A 25,586-nucleotide genomic window follows, 5' to 3' on the forward strand; every position below is an offset into this window, starting at 1 on the left:
GTGGGTCAGCAGCTCATTGCGGGCAGGGACCGAGAAGCGCAGCGTCTTCAGCACTCCTTACCTTGGGCTGAGGGACGCTCGCCCTGAGCTCAGCGGGAAGGGGACAGGGCTGGAGCGAATCCTGCGGGCTCTGCGTACACCCGGCTCTCCCTCCTCGGCCGTTTTTTTTTTTCCTCCTTTTACGACAGCCTCCCTTCCTCTCCCAGGTAGGCTGCAGAACTGGCTCTGCAGCAGGAAGTGGAGGAGGCATGCAAATCACAACGCGGAATGGGGAGCTTCGTCGGCAGCCGCCGCGGGGGAGTGGAGCGGCGTGGAGGAGCCACGCGCTGGGCTTCACGCTCTCCGAATGCCCGTGCGCGTCTCCCTGCCGTGGGAGGCCGGGCTGCTCTGCGGGAGCAGAGAAACAGCTGTAGGGGAAACCCGCTGTGAGTCCTAAGCAGTGTGTCTCACTGGAAAAGCCGCCGTGTTTTTTGTGTGTTTTGTTTTTTATTAATCCTCTGTTACTTACCGTCAGACCCAAGCATTACAACAACGGTGATTCAGCCTACCAAAGAAAATCACACCGTGACGATAACGAACTACATAAAGAACAACAACAACGAAAAATTTAGCGTCTTTTTTTTTTTTTTTTTCCTAAAGTTTGACTTTTAGTCACTTCCAAGCTTTCCTCCTGATGCCTTCCCACTGCTCCAAGCGCTGGGTGAGGCAGCACTGGCGGCCATTCCTCGGCTGCTGCCACAGGATGCAGCTGTGTGTCCACCTGCACCGCCTCGCTGACCTACCTGCTCCACTGCCCTCTCTGCCCGGAGCTGCTCCTGATCTTTACCCTACATCTTAGTTTAGCTCTAGGAGGAGTCTGTCTTGGCTGCAGCTGTGCAGCTTCAGGCGGCTGCTGGCTTTGCGCTTGACCGGCTGACCTGCACACATCTAAATCACATTCCTTGAGTCCAGGCAGTGCTTCTTGCTCCTGCACCCATTCCCTGGCACGAGGATCCCCCCTACGGAGACACACCGCCCTCAAGCCCTGCTCATGGCTGCAGGCTGAAGCCCATACACTTATTTCCTCATGAGAGATTTCTTTGGGAACGTTTAGATGGCTGGGAGCAGGCCCATGCTGAATGCTAAGCATGGTTATGTATGCAGTGGTGCTCCCCGGGGCTTACCTTCTTCTCAGAGACCTCAGGATCTCAGCCCGGCCCTCTGTCTAACTCCTTTCCTTCCTCCTCTGCTGAGGATATCCACCTTTCCTTTGGGGTCATCCAACAGTATGCTTCTGGGCTGAAGCCAGAGAACACTCAGTTAACAGCATCATCCCACAGATGGGTGTCAGCGCTCCTGCTTTAACACAACCAGGGATATGCATCCTTTGCTGCCCACAGAACTGGGCCCTGGTGGGGAGCACTGCCCGAGCAGGGCTCAGGGCCTAAGGAGGAATGGCCCAGCCCTGAGTCGCACCAAATTTGGCTTCCCATCAGCCTCATGGCAACTGCACTGCAGCTTGCACCCTGTGGCTGCACCAGTGCTAAAAGCAGGGCCTTGAACAGCGGTCTGCCCTGTATTGCTGGCGGGATCTGTTTGTAAAGGACTGTGTTGTGCTGCCATCAAACATCTCTACCTACACACACAGTACCATCAAACACTTCTACCTCCTATTCTGGCAACAGCTATGGACAAGCCTCTCTCATTCTCCACTGTTTATACCCTGGATACCATGCTACAGAAACACAGACTGATTGAGGCTGACAGAGACCCCTGGATCCATCTGCTCCAACCTCTGTCCAAGCAGGAACACCTAGAGCAGGGTGCCGCGGCCCACGTCCAGCTTTTGGAGATCCCTGAGGAGGAGACTGCAGCCTCTGAGAAGCCTGTGCCAGTGCTCCATCACCCATACAGCACAGGGCTGCCTGGTGTTCAGAGAGAACCTCCTGTGTTCCAGTTCCATTGCCCCTTGCCCTGGCACTGGGCACCTCTGAAAAGGCTTAGCTATGTCTTCTTTGCACTGTTCCCTCAGATATTTGTACATTGATGAGATCCTCCTGAGCCTCCTCTCCTCCATGCTGAACAGTCCTAGATCTCTCCAGTCTTTTCAGTATCTTGGTGGCCTTTCGTTAAACCCTCACCAGTAGCTTTATGTGCTCCATATGCATTTGGCCACCTAGAAATGCCCCTAGGATTTAGTGCTATCTGAATCAGCATTCTCCTAGGGTTATTTCCCCATGGAAATTGCCATCTATGTATCTTTATTTGAAGTGGTATTTGTGGCCCAAAGAAGGGAGCAAGAGCAGCCTTGTTCTTCTGGATGTGATGTCTGGGGGATAGGCTGTGAAATCTGGTCCTCACGTGTGTACAGACATGTGAGTCCAGAAATCAGACCTACAGACCTCACAGTGCCAGCAGCAGCAACCGAAGGACCAGCTCTGCTCCTTCTTTAATTTACTAACCCCCAGAAATCAGCAGGTACCTACAATCAAAGAATCATTTTGGTTGGAAAAGACCCCAAAGATCAAGTTCAGTCACCATATCCCTCAGCACCACATCCTCGTGTCTCTTAAGCACCTTCAGGGATGGTGACCCCACCACTTCCCTGGGCAATCCATTCCAATGCCTAACCACCCTTTCTGTGCAGAAGTCATTCCTGATATCCAATGTAAACCTCCTCTGGTGCAACTGGAATTTGTTTCTTTCATCCTATAACTTGTCACCTGAGAAAAGACACTGACTCCCACCTTGCTATCACTTCCTTTTGCATAGTTGTGGAAGAGCGATGAGGTCTCTTCTCACCCTCCTTTTTTCACATGGAGTACTTCCTTTCACTTGTGCTTCAGGTACTTTCTTAGAAGTCTGAAAAAAAGAGAAAAAAAACCACAAAACGCATGGAAGACTGCTAATTGATAACAATACTGCTGAGCAGGTTTAAGAGCAAAGCCGAGGTCCACCTAAACACTCTTCCACAGAGTTGTAGAAGCAATTGACTACTTTTGGGTTAGGAAACTTAGAAAACTTGTCTAAGTTTATCTCAGAATTTATCTCAGAAAAGCCTGTCCCACTCCCCAAACCCAGGCCATCGTAATTGTATTCTGAAGGCTGTTTTGTAGTTCTGAAGTCTGCCTACTATCTTCACAGAGCACTGGCTCAAACTCGGAATGCTTTAGAGTTAGTATCTCATCTGCACACTGTTTAAGAGCAGAATGTGCTGTGTCATATTGGGTACAGATTAATATTCAAATGCAGGTTGGATTGTTTTCATTGGCAACAGCACCCTGAGCTGTTGTTTATAAAAAGCAGTTGCTTGTCCTTTAGGAGTAGTATTGCTATTTTTGATCAGGAAGACAACGCCAGTGTCTGGTGCTGCTTCTTGCGTCTTCTACTGCATTTACATAGCCATAGAATTAATTTCATCATAAATGCTTTTGTTCCCAAATGATTCACTGTTTGGAGTAAAGCACTCCACATTGCTCAGCTTTTCACATTAGTGATGTGAGTTAATCTGGAGACATCATAATGAGCGTTTCATTCCACCTGCTGTGGTGTAAGGCACACTGCAACCTCAATTGGCCAGATCCTCACTGCTGTTGCACTGTGAAGGGGTTTGCTTCCATTTCCTGCTGTGTAGCAGTGTCCATGCGCCTGCACAAACATTTTCCACTTTTTTTTAGGCTTTTGCTTTGGCATCTTCTAGTCACGCCCTGGAGAGACACCTGAAAGGGGAGAAATAAGCACCTCCACGAGCTTATGCACTGCTTCTAATTAAACCTTGCATAATGACAAAACCCTCCTGCCATTTGTTAAGATTTTCCCCACAGCATTCCGTATCCCCTTAATTAAGAGCAGGAGCTAAGTAATACCTATTTTATTCCCTGTTGCTTCCAATCAGGCATCCATTGATTATTACCCACTCGACATTTGACAATTAACAGAGCTCCCACTCTCCACAAGACCAGAGGACGTACTTCTTCAGCAACACACACCCAGAGTAGTACATGAGGAGCTGTGGGGTGAGCGATGGAGTTAGAGGCAGGAGGGTACGGCCACCCAAGTGGAACAGAAGACATGTGCCATATGCAAATGTTCAGGATGCGGTGTGTGTTTGATACATGGGATGTATGTGAGGTCATGTACAAAGCTCACTGGAGGCCTGGCTGCACATGGGAGGCATGGGAATTGAGGGCATACTTTAGTTCTCAGATGATCAAACGTACCTCAGCCTCTGCCTTTAGAATATAAATCAAATCCCAATGTGGCTTGTTACGTTTTTTAGCAGACCAGGAGTTAGCACCCCCTTGACTTCTGGCTGAACACCTATTTTTGGCTCCACCTGATTGTGCCCAGGCCACGGCCATCAGCAAGGAGTGCAGATGTTGCGTGAGTCAAAAGGGCACTGCTGCATCCGTTTTCCAGCAGGAGGGAGCCTTCCTGGACAACTTCTGGGAAATCCTGAGGTGTGATGGGGCTGGAAGGCAGCCCAGAGCATTGCGGGTGTGAATACTGAGTCAGCGGTGCCAAGGTTTTGGGCAGAGTGAACCCCAGAATAAGCAGATAAAGCTACAGCCTGATCAAAAACCTTCCCTGCTTTTTTTTTTTTTTTTTTTTTTTTTTTTTTTTTTTTTTTTTTTTTTTTGTTTTTTTTTTTTTTTTTTTTTTTTTTTTTTTTTTTTTTTTTTTTTTTCTTCGTTGAAAGAAAATCCACCCCCTCCAGCCTCAGGGATTGGTGTGAAGATGGGACCACCAGCAGCCCCATACATTTTACAGTGCTCTGAGTGCAGGGGCTCAGCAACAAATGCTGATGTACAGAAGAGCGGCCCAGCGCCTTCGGCAAGCTGCAGCCCAGCCAGGGAGGAAGGAGGAGAATCTCATATCAGTGCTCTTTGCCCTTGTAGCCATTTATGGAGCTTAATGCTGAGTTATTCCCAACAATGAGCAGAACAATCCGGCTCCCACCTGCCTGAAGTGGGTAGGCATAATGCCTTCCCTTGAGACACAGACACACAGCTCCCGGGGCATTTTGCCCACTATCTTAGATACAGGCTACTCCCTCTCCCTTCATCAGTTGTTTACGTTGTGTAAAAGCACCTGCAGCCCGAGCTCACTGCTCTGCTGTCATCTGATGGCCCACAATGGAACACAGGTGCCACCAGCACAGTTGGTGCTGAGACCTCTGGCTCTCCCCATAAACCACACAAGGTACAGCCCACATGGAATGCTGTGCATCCCAGCAGGGCACTCCTGTCCCTATTGGCCTTCTGCAGGCCCCACATTGCAGCCGTGCCCTTGGGAGAAAGGTTTTTCCTCCCTGACTTGGGAATCAGCCACAGAGCCTCTGTGCCATGACTGCAGGCCCCAAACACTGCAGGGCTGTGCTCACCGCCCCTCTCCTGGCCTGTGCAAGGAGTAGGAGCCAGCAAAGAGGAAAAAAGAAAGCCAACAAGAGAAGCTCTTTCATTATTAACACCATTCTGTCCTCTAATGCACTCACGCCCTGTTTTACAAATGCGTTTTTGTTACGTGTGCTGCTACGGGGGGAGATACAAGGAGATGAACTGGTGTTTGTGTAGGTATGGATGTTGCGTGTGAATTGCATTTTGATATATACACACAAGAACACCTTGTATTAAACATTAACAGAAAACATTAACAGAAAACATCTCACAGACAGAAGCGAAGCTGGCACTTCCCTCATGTTCAGACTGCACCTTGGTTTCAGCTATCAGAGCTGCTCCTGGCAAGTCAATGGCCTGGGAGGCAGAGCTTCATGTTCTGTGTGGGTGGCAGCCTGGCCAGGGGCCCTTTTCCTTTTCTGCTGATAGAATGTGGGTTTTCTTTTGGACTGTGCAGGAAAATCCAAACTTAAAGCTTCCCCTCCTTCAGTGAAGGTGGCAGGGAACACTGACTGCCCTGACTCACAGAAGCCCCTTCAGTGTGTGAGTCACAGGAAATTATAATGACACTGCTACTGAGATGGCAGAACACAATGAGATTTCTGAGCTGCAAACAGACTTCAATTATTCTTGAAAGACTGACAGACCCTCAAACTGACATGATTTGAGAAAATAAATATGCTTTTGTCTGCACTGCTGGTGGTGATTTCCCATTAGACAGGAAAAGCCGCCTTTGATGGATGAATATTGTCTCGCATTAGAAGAGGAGCTACTGTATATACACTAATAGCTCTTGCATATTGGGCTCAGCTTCACATGAGGCCCTTAGGCCCTCAGGGTGCAATATGGTAGCAATCACTAGCATGCTGCATTCTTTATTTGAGCATCTGAGAAATGGATGGTCCTCATCCACATAAATCTGACCAACTTCCCACTCACCTCCAAGTTCTGTGGCAAGGTCAAAGACAAGCAGCACTCTGCCCTCGTGGTGAGCATGAGTTCTTTCCATCACACAGACTTCATGAGGAGTGCTTGCACTGTAGACGGATTTTCCACATGGGATTACTTTTGTGATGTTAGCAGTTAATCAGTTTTCCGTTTTGTATTTACTTTGTATTTATTTTCTACAGTGGTAATTAAACCAAAGTCAGAGCGTCACATAGAACTAAGTTGAATACCTTTTGCAGAAGCCAAAGATCATGTCAGTGCCTTTGACAAACTTTGGATCTTTCGGAGGATCCACCAAAGTCTCCCATTATTTCCTTCCCACAGAAATACGTTAACAAGCATTAATTGTAGCAATTGTCCCTTTTGTGGCATTGTAGCATCTCTGCTTGTCATTTCACATGGGACTGGCATGAGATGAATCCACCCGGAGATAGGGATCACCCCCAGACTCCTCCCAGCTGTCGGTGGGTCAACTCTTCGTGGAGGTTTGGAGTCAGGCTTGCTGCTGCACGGAGCTTTTGGCCAACCGTCTTCACCTGGCTGTGATTTATTTAGCCTTATGTTAAACACAATTATTGGAGAGAAGAGGATACTTCTAGATATTTTCTACTTCTACAGTCACCACACAGCTATGTGTGGTGTATACACAGTGGCTAAGGAAACGATCTTATTAATTTATAGCAAAAATGCTAACAACCTTGTGTAAATTTTACTAATGTTTTTATTTGAGAGATTAAAAAACCCAAACAACAAAACTCCCAACATTAAGAAAAAGAAGCAGAAGAGCTACCGATGAGAAATGGTCTGGATCTGCCACCCAATAGTAGCAGCAGTCTGCACACGGCTGCAGGCAGGTACTCACAGACTGAATGTGACATGAGGAACCGCAAACTCGAGAATTAGAATTAAAGGCCATAAAATCCCAATGACTCCCCATCTCAGTCTTACTTCCAACGAGAAACACAGGCAAAATTCCAAGTGTTTTAGCCTCATCCCATCTGCTATAGAGCTTGGAAGAATGACCGTGCTTTGCCACCCTTGTCTGGGTTCACGACGTTTTGGCTTCACCAGCCAGCTGAGCTGCTGCAGAGAGCCTAGAGCAGTGGGTGATGCTTTAAGGCAGGGGCTAGCTGTGGGAAAAAGGACCACAACTCACCTTGTAAGTATTAAGAGGAGACTGATTTTAAAAAGTCCAACAAGAATTATGGCCTCTTCAGTGTTCCACAGCTACAGGTACAGAAACATTGAATATAGCATGTACATAACGGTACTTATAGACTCTACACGTAAAACGGTAACCAGTTTATCATGGAAGTCTGGTAACAAGCAACATTGCCATGTAAAGTCACACTTGGAGAAAGGCTGAGTGCAGAACTCTTTTTGCAAGAGGATTTGCAATCGCTGCTTTATATAGAAAATAGGAAAACAACGATGACAGTGTTTTCTCCAAATCTCAATTCATCATCGTGTTAGGAACCAAAAAAAAAAAGTTCTTTTTAGAAAACGTGTGGCTATTCAGGCTACAAATCCACAACCTAATTATTAAATAATTAAAAAAATGCTTAAACTGTCATGAAGTCTTACTTGGCTGCAATATTTTAGAGCAACGACAATACAAGGCGTAGATTTCTTTTTCCTGCAACACTTGCAAATGTATTCATATTAAAAGCAAAGGAATTATCGAAGAAGAAATTCTTCTGCAGAACAGAGGAGAGACCAGCTGTGCACTCAACCACCTTCCTTACAGTTGAACTCCAGCTGCTTACAAACATACTGACTTCAGAATTCTGAAAACGATGCCCCATAGACCTGCACACTCCTAGCAAATGCGAAGCCCCAAAGAGCACGACTGCCCTTCTTGAAACGTTCTCATCTCCTCTCCACCGTCATCTCCACAGTTTAAACAAATGAACAACTGTCCAAATGTAAAATGCTCTTTTTTTTTTTTAATTACTAAATTAAGAAAGTTAAACAGTTTTAAAATGTAAACTTGCAAATAAATCATAACAAAATGTAATTAAGACTTTAAAATTTGCAACTCAGTATTAAAAACTCAATAGAAATAGAAAGGAATTTTTTTTTTTTTTTTTTTTTTTTTTTTTTTTTGGTTAAACGTAAGTAATTCAAGGCTGGTACAGACAACTGAAAAGGTAATACTTTGTTCTGTGCATCTCCCATGAAATGTAAAGAAGTGCATAGTAATTCCACTGGAGAACTTGCAGACACAGAGAAAGTACTTTCATTAGCAGTACAGGACACTGAACACACTTATTTTACAATGGAAAAATGTTACACGTAAAACAGAAGAATCCTAGTTGCGTGACCAACAGTTTAGCATTGGACATGGCTAAGATGCTATGATTTTAAGACCATCTGAATGTGGTTACACGGTTTAATAAATCTTTTTGAAACGTTTCAGTATACACGTTCTGATACAAGAAGTCCTCGCAGTTTCCATTTTCCAGTTCCAACGGTGATGCTGTAGTTTTCTTGCTTTAAATAGGTTCATTTTAGTTTCAAGAACAAATCATCACACACTTGTTAAACATCGGAAACATTACTGTAAATACAGCACATGATTCCTGAAAGAGCAAAGTTACAACCATCTACAGGTACATAATCATAAACAAAAAGTGCAATCCAATTTAAAAAAATCATGCTTGGCAAAAGCCAAAAATTAGACCACTGGCTTCCACAATCTCACCAGTGTTTTCATGTCTGCAGTAAAATTATCATTTTCTGGGTACTGCTGCAGCAGGATTCATTCAGTTCAAAATGAGCTTCCTCTGCAGCAGCACCCATATACGGTATGTACACGTATGTATATATATTATATATATTTTATATATAAAAAAGCAAAAAACCAAACACCTGTCCTGATTTTTTTTTTTTTTTTTTGTTAAAACATGAAAAAAAATGTTTTAGACAAAGAGGCCACTTCTGGAAAATAATACTTTTAGTCGGGTCAGGAGAAGACTAGTTAAAATCACATAGGTTTTGCGTTTTAAAAAAAGGAAAGCACTAGGATCAGTTATTGGCACTGAGTTACTATTTACAATGAACAGAGGTTTTGCAGTTTACATAACATCAATATAATGCAGTTTAGGAGTCTTTGATTAAGAAAAAACGAGTGTTTTTCTCCTTTTCATCCAGGACATTCAGATTATTAGGACAAGTGGTCACAGGCGAGGGCTGCTCGAGTTCCCAGCTCCAGCCCCTCTTTGCCCAGCAGTGCTGAGAGATGCTGCTGCACTCCTGGAAGCCAATCATGGAGCTGGACGCTGAAGGGCAGGTGAGACAGGGCTGAGGGACACCTGGCAATTCGTGACAGTGTGTGGAGACCAGGGAGTTACAGGTTGTCACCAGGCTGGTACTGGGGTTCTGTTGCAGTAAAGTAGTCTTCGAGAAAACCCTGCAAATATTCAAAAGTTGGACGCTCCTCTGGGTCTTTTTTCCAGCAGTGGATCATAAGCTCGTGCAAGGAGATGGGACAGTCTTGAGGACATGGCATCCGATAACCGCGTTCCACTTGCTCCAAGACTTCACGGTTATTCATGCCTGGAAGGACAGACAAACCCACACTGCTGAATCATGGGAAAACTACCTCAGGTATAACCGTACCTACAACACGTACGATACTCCCAACCATACTCATTTCTTTTGGTTAAGAGGAAAAAAAAAAACCAAACCACCCTGATATCTGGTTTCAGCTCTTCATCTCCTGTGAGACTACCTGGACTATTTGCTTTTTCCATAGAGAGTTATAACATTCAGTGACAACTAACATGCTGCTCCCACAGTTACTCTCTTGGCTTACTCAGAATGGGTAGGATTTGGCACTTTCCTTCCCCAGTAACAGTGGCCATGTTACATGAAATAAGAATAGTTGCGTTACAACAAATAAGATTCTAAATTCTAAAAACTAAGATTAATTTTTAGAACACTCTGAAGCATGAGCCTTTCTTTAAGGACTTTGTGAGGTTGTGCTGCAGAGGCTGCAAGATGACAAACTCTTGAGGCTGCTGGGCACGTCCACCAGCATTACTTTCACATCAGGTCAAAAGCTCACTCTGCTAATGGTCTGTGCTGGACAATATTGCTTCTACCACATCGTGTTGTTCCATCCCAACCCAGAAGAGTACAAAGCACTCAGAAGACAACTCAGTGGTCCAACAAAACAGTCTTGTGGAAGAACTGTAGATTTCTCTCCAATAAGCAAAGAAATTATTCTATCATCGTGTTTGCTGTTTAAGAGGTAATCCAGGCTCTTTACTACCTTATATTTTCTATGTAATCCCTTCAGCTCTTGATTTCTCTGCTGTTTTTACATTTACACACGTTACCATTCACCATACAAGTGTTCTGTGCCATATCTTAATTGTAGTGAACCTTAGCTTTGGTTTTAAATATCTCTTCCAGTTACACCGTTGGCTTTTTTACAGTATCAAAGGTAAGACTGACACCCCAGGCATGCAGACATATTCCAGGGAAAGCATTTTGACTGCATGCCTTATGCTTGTCTCTTGGCAACTCCTGCCCCAGCCCTCTGCTGAAAAGCAACAGCTGACTTCATTGCCCTGCCTAAGTGGATCCTGCCAAGCAGCCCTGCAGGAAAACCAGGAGGGACACTGAAGTTCCTACACAACAAATTTAGAAATACATTCATTCACATTACTCTTTTTGCTAGCTGATTCTCCCCCTGCATCCAAGGCTCCATCATCACGCCTTGTTCTTTCAGGGTGCTCTCCTGAAGATCCTTCTGGCCTCATGTTCAGGACTCAGAGGATCTCTTCCTTTCACTCCACGTATTTGCCAGAAATAATTTTACAACCTTCTTCAGCACAGATTCATTTGCCTACCCTACACGTTGGCTGGTGAGAGAAGTATCCTTACTCTGAGTGGCATTTAGGCTGGTAACTCAGCAGTATCCTTGAATCTGGGCATTACTCTGTGTCCTCATATTCTAGCTGTGTTTAATTCTAAGAGGTGCTTTGAAATGAGCATCTGTAAGATAGAGCATTTCCTGGCCACCCACATCTAGATTCTCATCTCATGTTACGATTACAAAATACCATTTCCTCTTATCTTGACAGGGCAATTTCCTCCTGTTGATAATCCATTTGCAATGTCTCTGTAATGATCATTTTCCCAGACTCTGGCTGTAACCGTCCCTTCCATGCTCTTGCCTTTTGCTTCTTCTTGCCCACTATGTCAAATACAGTGGCTTATTTTCGCTTTCATAGCCTCTCACAGGCAGCCCCACGAGTGTCTCATTTGGTCAAGTCCTTGTTGCTTTCCAGTTCTGATTAGAACACTGCATCACCAAAGCTTTCCAAGCAAGCACCGATGGGCTGTTTCACACTGCTACTACACATGGAGGAACCTCACAGAAAACTGTCTCATCCTCCTACAGACCTTGCTTTACTGTCTCCTTCAGCAATGATGACTGCAAAAGGAAGAGTGAGATTACTGGTTTATAGTATTCCCTACCCTGCTGCATGCCAGCACTGGTTTCTTCTGTTAGATTTATCCCCTGCATTCACTTACTATGTTCATGGTGCTACGTGTAACATGGTCTGTTCCTTAGAATCCTCTGCAGACATAAGATGGTGTTCTCCTGTATTGTCAAGTCCAAACTGCTGCTCACAATAAACCAGAAAAGCCTGCCACAAACAGAACAAACTTTTGGATGCTCCTCATTATTGGCAACTCTGCTCACAGAAGGAGGATGGAACTGGATGATCTTTGAGGTGCCTCCCAACTCAAGCCAATCTGTGATTCTATGATCTAACTAGAACATTTTCAAACATATTCTACTTTTTCATTAAATTGCAAAAGAACACTAGTGCTCTGTGAGTCACCACCAACCCAAAAGAAGCATCAGCCCAAACCTTCTGGCCTTGCTGTTCGAGAGATGCTGTAAGAAAAATGGGCATTTTGCTCACATTATGTTCTCACAGATAGCTTTTTAAAATTTGTGTTTTGAACCAAAACCAGCACTGTTTTTATGTATTAATTGCTTCATAATTTGAGCTAAGAGCTTAGCCCAAGCACTGCTTCCCTTAAACATAAAAGACTATGAAAACTAGTGTTACCAAGTAACTTATCTACTGTATATACCTAAACCCCAAAGAAACTGAATTCTTTGTTTTAATTTTGGCAGTTCTCCTGTAAGTACAACATGGATGGAAGCAACATCAGCAGGAAAGCTCCTTCCCAACTGATTTGTTATTCTAAGATATCAAATGTTTGGTACTTTATCCAGTGTATTACTCAGTGCTGCAAGCACACTCTGAAACTCGATAACAAAATATACGCTGGAAGAAAAACCCTGAGGAAGGGGTGGAGGGGAGTGAAAACACAAACAGCTCTTCACTTCCCTTTTCTTTTAAAAAAGATGGGAAGAAAAGAGACATTGTTGCCTGGAGCCACAGTCATTGGTGTCCTTGGAAAGACAACAAAGCCAGGTTTTGCTCATCGTGGTATTATCCAAGAAAACGCCCTTCTCTTCCTTTCTTCTTTCCCCTCCCTCCCAGTAAAACCCAGATATGAAACTAAATCAAGCAATCTTCGTGTTCCCTGTTGGAATTCACGTGTCCAGCAAGGGCTGCAGAATCCTTCTGCCAAAAAAAATCCGTTGGCTTTCACATGTGCTACTAATTTAAACAAGGAGTTTCAAATGCTTTTTTTTTTTCTTCAAAATCTTGCTTACATTATTAGTCACATTTAGACGAAGAGCAGTGTTTTAGGTATGCTTTTTACTTCTTAAAAGGCCTATTTATATTTACCAACCTATTATCTGGATTCGTTTATCTTATCCTGAAAGTTGCAGTGTTTCTGTTTTGATAGCAGGAGCCTGTTGTATCTGCACTTCTAACACCACAGAGAGAATATTTGAGCAGCCTGTACAACTCTTCTCTCCTAATGAATACCCGAGAGTTTCAACTCTTCTCGTTAATAATAGATGAAATTCTGATTGCAATGGGCTTCTAGATGCCTTAAAAGTTTATTTAAAAAACACCTTATGTCTGTGGAATAAACTACTCAGCAATGTTCTTCTACTGACTCCAGCTATTTCATCTCCTTTAAAATCAGTCTGTGCTCATAATGTTCCTAGAACTAGTATCTGGGCCAAAAAGGAAGCATCCCATTTCCAAAAGATAGGTTTTCCATAAGTTTCTTAGTCCTTGGGAAAATGAAAAATGAAATAACCTCCCACCATCCAGCTTTATGATTGAACCTTCCAATAGTTGTAAGACGCTGCGGGATATGGCCACTTTAAAGCTCAGTACAATAAAAATCTACAGCCTGTACAGACTGGAGGTAGAAATGCAATGCAGCACGAATCCTCCTAGAAAAGCTACAATAGTAAGAGTTACAATGATATAAAAGGGAATGTAAAGTTTCCAGTTGTGGCTAAAAAAACTTAGAACTTGGTTGGATGGAACAAAGCAAATAACACAAACTTAGGCAATGCTGCTGTTGCAGAGGACAGGAAACAAGATTACTGGAACTTGGGAGCATCCCCACATCCAAAGTTTGTTATATAGATTACTTTGGTCAACATTAAGTCCACTGAGGCCAGAGATGATTTTAAGCCACCTTATTCTTGTTCTTTTCTTTTGGATTGAGAATTACCCTTTTTCAACACCCACTGTATGATTTCAGTCCAATAAGCAAGCTCATACAGATACAAATGCTGAACGTCGGATTTTCAAAACAACAGCTTAGCTGCTGTCCATTCTCTGATATGTGGTATTTCAGATTCTCCTAATCCAAAGTTGTGCCTCTACTCGTGTTCAGAGGCTCCTCAGTCTCAGAAGGGTTTGCACATCTCTAGTACAGTCGAGAAGGGACAACTGTGCCATCCTCCATAGGGGCTGGATCACATTGGTGCTCTCAGAGCAAGGTAATACAGAGACAGGTTAATCTGCAGGTTTTGTTTAATTTGAGTTAGAATCAGAATTCCTGAATTCTGTTAGCAGCCCCATAGAAGAGCTAGGTGAAATGTGTGGGGCTCACAAAGGGGTACCATTCCATACCCACAAATGATAGGGTACTGAAGGAAATGGGAAAGCTGCTCCGTAAGGAAAACAACCTTTGAAGCATAAATGCTGCTTGTCTTTTTACAGATTAATACAAACTTAGTTATGACTGTGCAAAAATAGTTACAGTTTTTAAACATCTGTAATTCATAGAATCATAGAATCATTTAGACTGGAAAAGACCACTGAGAACCATTAGTCCAACCACAGACCCAACACCATCACACCCACTAACCCATGTCCCTAAGTGCCACGTCCATCTTTTTTTTGAAAACCTCCAGGGATGGTGACTCCACCACTTCCCTGGACAGCATCTAAAAATTAAGGCCTGAAATTCCCCAAATACTTCTCACGTTCAAAACGCCCACAAATCAAGGCTATCAAAATCTTTTTTTAATCATTGTTTTAAATAAAGTATTATTTGCTTGCAATAAGAATTGCAACTTTGAGCTGCAGCATTTGTGAGTTGAGCTTTCCTGCTTACACAGAAACCCACCAAAGCTTATCTGTGTGATGTGCTGAGTACACACCTCCCTCGAGTTCTTATCTACCACTCATGACGATGGCACCCATCACACTGGGTCAGTGATGTGTGCTTGGCCCAACCCTTCTGGCTCCAAACTTCTGCAGTGATGAGGAGGCTGAATGCAGCTCCCCATGACCTGCAGCCTTGCTTGGAGTCCAAACTCAAAGACCAACTGGCTGGAGACAGCAATACGTATACTATCATGGTTGCTGTCACACTGGACATAAAACATAAATGCTTTTGCTGTGACAAGCGCAGCAAAAAACAAGGGGTGAGTTCAAAGATGCTTGTTTAGTGCAGCTGAAAATGTTGCCTATGCAAAAGATAACATCAAATAAAAATAAAATCAAATTCTGACTACTGCTTGAGAAATGCAGCCTCCTAGTCTTAAACTCCATTAAAAAGATACTAAGATCCGAGAGAAATTTGTGGAAAGAGAAAGAAACAAAATGAAAATGGTTTACTAAGCAGATGACTTTTTAAACTTGGCTCCTCTTTTGCACATATCCAGCTTTTACTTCCCTACCATGGTAGTGAAAATAGAACCTCAACACCCAGAACGACTGTGCTGTCTTGTGAGAAGAATGAGAAAGCAGTGTTATTACAGCAGTCCATTATCATTATGTCCACTGATAGAGAAACAGGCCTGGTCAGTCTTTCCTGTGGGAGCTATAAGGTCAGCGAGCAATGCTGGATCATGAACTCCAGCCTGATGTTCACCTCTGCCAGTAAAATCTTTATTGTTCATGTGTCCTACCTCTGCTCTGGCCTCTCTTCCAAAAAGAGGTCATTCATCTGGCTGAAACCTGGAAGAGAATGAATGCCAAGTCCCGCTCCACTCACTAGTCCTGTTCCCCTCCTAGAAACTGCCTGCCTTCTCCCTGTATCCTCCTTGATGTCCTTCTCCCTCCTACATAAGCTTAAAACAATGCCTGATTCTTCAAGGTATGAGGTACTGTGCCCTGGAGGCACAGTTACTATCTCAGAATTGGGGTGCACGACAGAAGCACAGAATTACAAAATATCCTGAGTTGGAAAGGGCTCACGAGATCCTTCAAGTCCAGCACCTGGCTCCACACAGGACCACCCAAAATTCAAGCGCTGTGTCTGAGAGTGCTGTCCAAATGCTGCTTGAATTCTGGCAGCTTGGGGCCGTAATCACCCTCTGGTGAAGAATCTTTTCCTCATCTCTTCTCCTGACACAGCCATTCCCTCAGATCCTATTGGTGGTCACAATAGGGCTCAGTCCTGCCTCTTGGGGTGGTTGAACACCCGTCTCTTCCTTCTCATGCAAGCCTTGACGTGAAGGCAGGAAAAACCTTAGGGGAAGCTGACAGGGAGGGAGTGATGGTGATCACCAGAATGCTTACGGCCTGGCTGAGCAGAAGCAGAAGCCGTGGTAAGGGGGAAGAAGCCTAGTGTAGAGCTCAGGCAAGGTGTAACCTAGGAAGTACATGACCATATGACCAGCTGGTGAAAAAAAAATCTCTTACAGTGAGGGTGGTGAGGCACTGGAACAGGTTGCCTAGAGATGTAGTTGATGCTCCATCCCTGGAGACTTCTAAGGTGAGGCTGGATCAGTCCCTTGACAACCTGATCTAGCTGCGGTGTCCCTGTTCACTGCAGTTGGACTAGATGGCTTTCAGAGATCCCTTCCAACTCCAAGGATTCTGTGATTCTGTGATTCTATGAATTATCAACTCTGTGCCACGTAAGTCACAAAAAGTTGATTTAGCTACTTGATGCCATTCTAGCGTATCTGGGGGAGAATGAATCGGAAGGATTTTCAGTGTGTGAGGGCTTTATGCAGTGTGGGATGAAGGGGCAGGACAGTGCTAGAAGAGGAGAAACACTGCTAGTTGTCTTTGAAGTGTTCAGGCTGCCATGTAATAAAACTGTCCGCATTTTCAGGACACAGACCAGGCCTGAGAGTTCTGTCATAGATCCAACAAGAAGTCATATATTACAAGCACTTAAGTGCACATCCAGTGGCCTCCTTCTCCCACAGGGAGAAAAATGAGCACTTGGGAAATGTATCTATCCTCTACTGACCTGGCTAACACAGTGTTCAATTATGGACCTGTGAGCTAACAAAGGGCTCAGAAAGTCACTTTTGCCTACAATAGTATTATTTCCTGTGTGTGTTTGTATCTACACTCATGCATGTGATAACAGACAAGTCACTATGCATTGCTGCCCCATAAATGTAGAACTCCACAAAAAAAAACCCAAACTAGCCTTAACTCTGCCCTAGCTGGCGAGAGCCCTTTGACATCCATTCTGCTAGTACTGACCAGAAGCATCCTCTTCCTGCATCCACCCAGGATCTCCGCTCACCCTAGAGAAGCAACGCCTTGGCAGCAAAGCCTTACACATCTTCTTTCTATCTTTGACCTTTGCATTCAGTCCTCAACTGTTCATTTAACCCTCATTACTGAAAATCACTGTTCCCCGAGCCACTGCTGATAATCCACACAGCAAGAAGACCTTTGTCCCAGACACCGACACTGTGCAGAGGCAACACTGTTTTTCAACCATTCAGGGAACTGTGGGGCAAAGGGATTCATCTACCCCACAGAAACACATAACCTCTCTTTCTGTTCCTTCATTCTCTTGGCACAGTCACAGCTTTGCTAAGCTGCTCTCTGCCAGTCATTGTAAAATTCACTGCTGATCATGAACAGCCTTCCAGTTCCCATATTTCCTTCTCAATTATCAGCTGCTGGCTCCTAGGAGCTAGAAAAGATGAAATTTCTCTAAAAACTCTGGGAGTTCAAATTTGCTGAGCTCAGCTTTCTGAAGTGGCATGAAATACAAAAGGATAAATTGAACTCCACCTTGATGCTTTTCCTGCTGTATTTGATGTATAGGCCTGACTGCTTGATAGCGGCAAGACTGGCAAACTGAAAACACTCTAGGACATTTTCCACTAAATCAGCTGCAATGCACACAGCCAAGGTTTCTAAGAAGTAAAAATGCAGCTAGATGCTGTTATTAGTATCAAGCAAATGAAGGGATTAAATTCTTTTCCATGTAACACACTGCTTTCTCCTTACCTCCTTCCTCTTCACCTGAATGTCCACAGTTTTCAGAGGAGGCAGCAGAAGGCAAAGCTCGTTCTGCACAGGCAGATCCAATCACCCTGGCTACAAATCTTAATCCATGGGATACTTGGCAGTCTTTCAACAAAGAGTCATGGGGCCTCTGGTTCCCCCATGCAGAGAACCTGGCCCCTCTCTGACCCTGCCGTGAGCTCTGGCCTGCACACTATTTTTTCTTTCCTTTCCACCCATGTCTAACAAAAGGATTGAAATTTAAGAGTATGTAAAAAGGAGATTTGGTAATGCCAGACATTCAGACAGTCACCAGACCTTGTACAGAACCAGACTGACAGAAGAAATACAGTAATGCTATTCTGGGAGTTAGTTGGTATTTTAAAGGGAATGCAAATGTGGAGAATGCTTTTCTGGTATGCAGTTGTTTTACCTTGCTTTCAATATTTTGATAGAAAGTAAATTAATTGAAAACAATTAAAAACATAGAAACAAGTACACTGGATTTCCTGTCCTCTTGTTCATGACCAATACTCACTGGCTTTCAGTCACGACCACTTCCTTCCAAGCATACACAGAACTTCTGCATGATAACCATCCTCCTTTGAGCCCAATGACAATAAGCACACATTCCACTTTAACCATATGGCTCATTCCCACTCTTCTCCCCCAGTGATGCAGGGCTCGGATGGTTTTCTTACCTGGGTATGGCACTCTCCCTTTTGTTACCAGCTCTGTCAGTAGGATCCCAAAAGACCACACATCCGACTTGATTGTGAACCTTCCATACAATGCTGCTTCTGGTGCAGTCCATTTAATGGGAAACTTTGCACCTAGTGAAAGAAGAAATGAGTCTTAAATAGAATAGTGATGGAAACAAAGCACCCAAAGCACCAGTCTGCAGGCGACTGCTTTGTTCTGCAACACTTGCAGGGTGAAGAAGCAAGTATTAACAAACAGCTCCATGGAGTATGCTCCCAGAGGACAGTTGGGTGGAATGTGTAGGGCAAAAAGAAAGTCTTAGCAGGCAAGGGTGGGTTTGTCCCAAGAGAGGGCTAAGATTTTAATTCAGATTTGAAGTTTTATATAAGAAAAATGGCACAAAATCCAATAAGCTCAATAAAACAGAAATTCGTTCTCCCAAAATGTTTCAAATCAACATTTCCCTGTGATGTTTGCATGTCACAGCATGTTGAATAGAAGTGAGATTTATTACAAATGTACGTCCCGGTTTCCCTGCTCAAGCTCAGCAAAATGCAAAACAAACAAACACAGTAAAAACATAAATTAAAGACAAACATAATATTTCATTAGAAACATGCAAGGATTAAAATATAAGATTGCTACTCGAGATGCTTGGAGTGCAATGATGTCAAGGCACAACTGTGGCCTGTGATTTATAACTTGACAGTGTACTTTCAACTCCTGGCACTGAAGACTGTAGTGCCTTAAATACGTGCAGCCTAATGTGCTCATCCATCATCAGGGCTTGCAGGATCCAATTGTGGTAAGGATGGTAAGATAACAAGCCTTTAAACTCTGATTTATTTGCTTTTCTGATCATTTACTGTTTTCTTAGGGAAAATATTTTCAGTGTGACTTTAAAGAAAAGTCTTGTGGTAATAATTAAGTCGTAGCATGTAAGAAAAAATACGCAATCATTTCCCTGGTGCCTTGTATTAACATAAAGGCAGAAGAGTTGCATTGCTTACTGTGGATCCCTAGCGACACTCAAATTTTGAAGCATACTGACTTTGACTTCTCACCACCCCCTCATAAAAGCTCCTTTAGCTTTCAGGATGAGTGTGGAAATTGTAACATGGACAAATGGCTTTCAGGGAATTAAGTTATGGCACTGTTTACAGTTCCCTGCTGACACCATTCCTCTACCACATCCAGTGCTTGATGCTCTGTACTTCTACTCTATGCTGCAATCTGGGTTGGACCAAGAGTACAAAGCAGACGTGGCAATTCTCATTCCCTTACTTAGTAAAACATTAAATGTGATAACTTTTTTTCCTACACTACATATAATTGATCCTAAGAGACAATATTACGCAGGAACAAATACCTTTTTTTCTAGTGAAAACTGCTGATGCTCATGTAAGTCCTTCTATATAAAAAGATGTAAGATAAAGAAAGCTTCAAATCCCTAATGCCTGAAGTTAGGGACATAAGGCTAGTTAAGCATCAGCACATCAGTGGTTGAATTTGCCAAGGTGCTGAAGGATTTGTGGGTGTCTCTTCACTTTCAAACAGCCTGCCTCATATGTAGCCTTTATGTTAGCTGATCTGCTGGAGCTACTATTCTTGTGCTCAGCTTTGTCCTTAGTTTCCCCAGCTAAAACTTCATGGGAATAATCTTGGTATAGATTAGACTCAAAATTTACAGAACCTCTTCTCTTAAAGTCCATCTGGGCTGTGATGTCTGAGGTCTCTGCAGCTTGCCATCTCTGGAACTCTGTCCTTGACCGTGGCCTGACAGCACTGGTAGCCCTATGGTACTGGATGAGCTGGGACTGGCATATCCTGGGGCTACACAACACTTTCCAATCCCCAGAAAACTTGCAGGCTGCATGTAACTGCAGGTCAAGTTCCTTAAATCTGCAGGCATGTCATGAACATGAGGACTAATGTCCCTCTGTCCTCACACACGTTGCAGCTGGGATAGCACACAAATACTATTCTAACTGAATGAAGCCGGAAAGCCTGGACAGGGTCTGATCACATGTGAGATGACCAAGCCTGAAGGCTTGCTTGTTCACTTGTTGCACATAATTTATTCAACAATTTCTTTCCTTCTTTCTTCTTTTTCTCCTTTTTGTTTTTTGTTTTTGATCAGCTGTGTTTCCCTGAAAGGCTGACACCTTTTGCTTCCCAGCTGAACCAGATGACCTTCATTCAGAGGTCCAACTTCAGCTATTCCGTGACCCTGTTCTTGGCACTCAGATAGAAAGACAGCATTAAAAAACTCATCTTTGGATTAAAGAAATCTCTTTAGTCTCCTTTGAGGCCAACTGCCCCAGTGTTTTCACCCTGCTGCTGTTGTGGCATGAGGAGGTGACTCTATGGTATATTGAGGGGTCATGGGAAGATAGGAAAATAGGTGAGAAGGGAAGGCACAATTCCAGCATATCATTTTTACTGAGAGCTAGAGCAATGTAAGCCCCACTGCTGGAGAAGACAAACAATTTATGCTTTTGATTTTTCTGGTGGCAGGGTAACTACTTGTTACATTGCTATGTTGCCTCTACATCAGGGGTCCTATCTAGACCAATTTATACATAAATCACAGTCTGTATTCTTTGCAGTGTTTCCTGAACCTCGGTTTGAAGACATAGATGGGGAGGAGAGGAAGGAGAGGTTGGCAGAGAGGCCAACTGACTCCTGGTTTTCTAGCCCTGCAAGGCATGCTGGAGACCAGATGGTCCAAGAGCATCCCATAGCAAACTTGTATAATAGATCCCTAATTAAGGGAAAGTGGAAACCAGGTAGGATGTGCCAGTTCTCACAGCTGTAGTTTTAATGCACACACTGCCATAAACCTAAAAGATCACACACAGCTTGCTTAGAACAAGGAGAGGCAACGGCAAAGTGTAAGGAACCCTCTGAGCACCACCACAAGATACACGTGCTTGCATAGGAGCTCAAACAGCTGGCATCATTGCCTGATGCAGCGAGCAGGAGCCCATCACACCAACACTTTGAGTAAATGGACCCCTTGCCTTGCAAACACAGGGCACTTCTTTGGAAACACAAAAACCACAAAATGTTTTGAGCACCACTCTGAAGCCAAATTGCTGCTCCCCTTGCTCAGCATGGCTCCTGGCAGGCAGGCACAGCCCCTGCACTTGCCCTGTCCCCAGCATGGTGGTTAGGAAAAGCAGCCCCAGCCCAGCTTATTGAATATGCTGACTCCATATGTCATGCAAATTACAGCATCAGATCACCAGATAAAATGCATATTAGTGACAAGCATGCTAATAAATCTGATAAGCCAAATTACCCCAGCTGACAGTGCAGCCTATCTGCCACTTTCAAGGCAGATTTTACATTGCTGGGAGGGATTTCTCTCTTTATTTTTTGCTGGAACACACTGTATTACTAGCAGGTCAGTAACTCTGTCTGTACAAATTGCTCTCACACCACATTCCTAGGTCAGGATAGCCTGTCTTTGCCCCAGAGCAAGATCTTCTTCTGTGGCTTTTATCTCCATGCCTTTTTGAAACATTTCAGCAAGGGAAAAGTCTTTTTTTGGGTTTCTGTTCTGCATGGCCGTGCAGCACACCAAGGCTTCAGGCACGATGCAAGGTCAGGTGCTGGCCCTGCCCAAGGGCACTTCTGTGAGCCCAAGCGCTGCTCTGCCCAGTACTCGTACCTGGGGGCTTGTGAGCTAAAGGAAGCAGCTTCTGCTGCTGCTTCAGGTTCTCCTCAGCCCCAAGTAAGGCTTTGTGATAAGGAGCAGAGAGGGCAGAGATAACTGAGCAACACCAAATGCAGCTCCTAGCATGGTTTCTTCTGATGCCTGAGAAAATCCCTCGCAGCTCAGGTGTTCAGATCTCAATCTCGACGAACCAGAAAGCTCTGCAATTAATGCCCCAGAGTCACTGCTGCATTTCCTAGAAATGATATGAAGCTGCAAATCAAGCCCAGCACACCCAGTGCCAGAATCTATGAGTATGGGAACCCCTGACTGAGCAGCTGGGGAGCACAACTCAGCACCACATTGCTCCCAAAGCTGAAAAGAGAAGGCTACAAAGGGTAAAACTGAAATGCTGAAGTAAGCATGTAACAGGAAACGAGTCAGCCTTGGTAGGCGATGGGGTGTGCTGTGTGGGAGGAACCGCGCAATTGCATTTTTTGTGCTGTGAGAATTAACGTGAAATTACAAGCATGGCAAAACATCAGGAGCCAGAGGCAGGTTCCCCAGGCTGACCCTCCCCAGGAATCGGGGAACGAGAGGTACAACTGCGGGTGGGCCCAAACACAGCCCTAGCCCTCCCCCGACCCTGCGAAGCTCCTTGCTGGGGGGCAGAAGGCACCTCTGCTACCCCTCCAGGATCTGGGGCTGCTGCTGAGAAGCAGGAGCTGTCCCCTCCTGCCTGCTCTTCGGCACTGAGTGAGGACAAAGCTCCCGGAGCTGCAGCTGGTGGTGCAACCAATTGCCAACACCAGCACCCGATCAATTGACAAGTGGTAAGCCCAGGGAGAGAGTGGCAGAGGGAAACAGTGCCTGCTATTTTCTAGGAAACAAAAATAAGAAGCATCACTGGTTTCTGAGCAAGGCAGGAAGGAGATATTTCTAAGCACTGAGGAGGCAAAAGTGATCCAAAAGTTTACAAACATGTACGAGAGCTCCCAGAATAGACCTGACTTGTCTGGAAGGCATCAGAAAGATTCTTAATGTTTCATGTGTGCTTGGAGCAGCATTACTGCAAGCCCTGCCAGTGAATGCAGTAGAAACATTGCCTGGAAAATAAATGCTCTTTTTGTATTAAGGCAATTTAAATTTGTATCAGTTGCTACAGCTTTGAATAGTAACAGCTCTTCCCCAGCAGCTCCATGGAGCACTCAGCACAACAAAGCCATGTGCTTGGCCCAGACCCTGCAGAGCTGCAAACCAGATCAGAGCAGGGTAGCAGAGCTGCATGGTGAATCCTGTGCGTGCGGGTGAGGAGAAGTTTCTCTCCATCCCACAGAGCACCAAGAATGCCAGGGGTTGCTCTGCAAGGCTAACACAGGCATAATCTCTTCGGAAGCACACAACACAGAATATGCCCAATGCAGTGTGGGGGAAAAAGATGTTGCAACAGCAACAGCCAGAAGGACCAAACCCTGATGGGGTGGACTGCAGTAAGCTCACTGCCATAGCCTTTAAAATGGGCGTCACTTTAATAGCATGCTTTTTTCCCTTTGATTACTCACTTCCTCTAAGAGTAAGAGGAGCCAAATGTTCATTACAAGCCAAGAACTTTTTTTGGTGTGTATTATTTAATGGCAGCATATAGCTGCTGGTCACACACTTTAAATCATTAGCGGTGTGACTGTCTCTTTCCTTCCTGCCAATTGCTGAGAATGGCAGTGCAGACAACAAACTGCTTTTTATTTACCTCTCTTAAATCAGGAGCAGTCAGACCTCTTTTGTTCAAACCAAAAAGAAAATAAACCGGTCGGTAAAACATTACCACCAGGCTGAGTAATAACCACACAGGTTCAGGAATCCTGCACTCTAACCCTCTGGAGCTCAAAGCATCCCCATCTGTTTCCTTTCAAAATATTTAATCGGAGGCAGAAGTGACAGTGGGGGAAGGGAGCCGGAGATCAAGTGAGGCCGGAGAAAGCCAGCCCTTCCCCAGACTGACAACAAGCTCCCTGCTAACTCACTTACAAGCCATGAGGAGGAAGACTGCTGCAGAGAGAGTGACCAAAGGCTTTAATCTTCAGATTTCATAAGGCAAGACATTTCCTCTCTCCCACAGGAGCTGCCAGTCTACAGCACTCCCCACCCCCTTCCCTCCGCCAGCCAGGTTCTCCTCCCATGTCAGAATTCCCAGTGAAGCAGCGGTCAGCCAGATAAACAGAATGGTCCCCAGATGCATCCCCTCAGAGGCTGAAGTAATAGGTCATGGGAAACAAGCAAAGACAACCGTTTCCTTCTGATACTGTGGTCGCCACCAAGCAGTGCTCAAAACCGAAGCCGAACTGAACAAACAGGATTGAATTTCACTTAAGAGAAAAATTCCAGTGGCATTTTAGAAGCTGCGTTTCTTCCTCGATAAATTAAAGGTCCTAGGCTCAACCCTGGCTGCCCGCCTGCCTTGGAAGCCAGATGAACTGCAATGAAAAGTAAATTGAGAATAGGTTGCATGGCCAGAAGTGCACTCCTCTCAAAAACAAGTTACCAATTAAGAAAGGGTGAAAAAATCGTTACTGAATGGGGGGAAACATTTCTACAAGACGTCTGTGATTGCAACTCTTTGGGTCCCCATTCCAAAGTCCTCGGTGGCTCCGAAGGAGTTCAGCCTGACCTCAGTACAGGGAAGAAGTACGGTCCATTGCCTTGAAGTATGAACAAATTTGAGTGACTTCTCCCCACGTGCACCACAAGACAGTACCATGCACACTGGAGTCAGGTCTCCTCAGTGTCAGTGCCACAGGTTGAATGCCAGGCCTTTCCTAGCTGCATTTTCCATGACATAAGAGATTTCACAGTGAAAGAAGGGTAAGACATGTCTACCACTATGGTCCCTCTCCCTGCTAGTCCTGCCATTTTACTTTCTGCAGCTCGAAGATTTCCCATCAAAAATCAATAACTTATTGTCTTAAACAATCTGAGCTTTTCCTCACCGTCGCTCATGCAGGTTTTCAAGGATTTCTAACACGTAAAGAGAGCAAAACTATTTGAGAGATTTAAACCAGGAAGCAAACAGGTCATCAGAGGATTTCCTAGGGATCATGGGCTTGAAGAGATTTGGCCAGAAGTAGGTTACATACTTGTCTATTCAAACAAATAATTAGTCATGTCAAACTATACATTGGGCCGTTTCCAAAGGGAACAAAAGGCATGGCAGTAAAACAGACAAAAATGGAGATACTATAGAAAACAGTTTCAAAGCCATTTTACAGACTGGATCTGGCT

The 25,586-nt window shown here is 44.5% G+C and overlaps 2 protein-coding genes across 6 annotated transcripts in view; both read right to left on the reverse strand.

Annotated features, from left to right (window-relative positions):
• The window catches only part of TRAF3IP2 (TRAF3 interacting protein 2), a 26,798-nt gene extending 26,466 nt beyond the window's left edge, over nucleotides 1-332 (reverse strand). The window contains exon 1 of one of the 2 annotated variants that reach the window (XM_042812889.1): nucleotides 62-332. The gene's annotated coding sequence lies outside the window, so the exon portion shown is untranslated. The remainder of the gene's footprint in view (nucleotides 1-61) is intronic. The other variant, XM_042812809.1, reaches the window with a different exon arrangement.
• Nucleotides 333-9,261: 8,929 nt separating this feature from the next.
• The window catches only part of FYN (FYN proto-oncogene, Src family tyrosine kinase), a 127,848-nt gene continuing 111,523 nt past the window's right edge, over nucleotides 9,262-25,586 (reverse strand). For all 4 annotated transcript variants that reach the window (XM_042818987.1, XM_042818963.1, XM_042818977.1 and 1 more), the window contains exons 13-14: nucleotides 18,649-18,780; nucleotides 9,262-9,881 (exon numbers count right to left, since the gene is read on the reverse strand). In XM_042818987.1, coding sequence (XP_042674921.1) covers nucleotides 9,673-9,881; nucleotides 18,649-18,780 — 341 coding nt within the window. In that variant the 3' untranslated portion in view covers nucleotides 9,262-9,672. The remainder of the gene's footprint in view (nucleotides 9,882-18,648; nucleotides 18,781-25,586) is intronic.

The sequence above is a fragment of the Centrocercus urophasianus genome, unplaced genomic scaffold, assembly GCF_019232065.1.
Source record: "Centrocercus urophasianus isolate 14NV4802_14NV808 unplaced genomic scaffold, USGS_Curo_1.0 seq_10, whole genome shotgun sequence".
Lineage (NCBI taxonomy): Eukaryota > Metazoa > Chordata > Aves > Galliformes > Phasianidae > Centrocercus > Centrocercus urophasianus.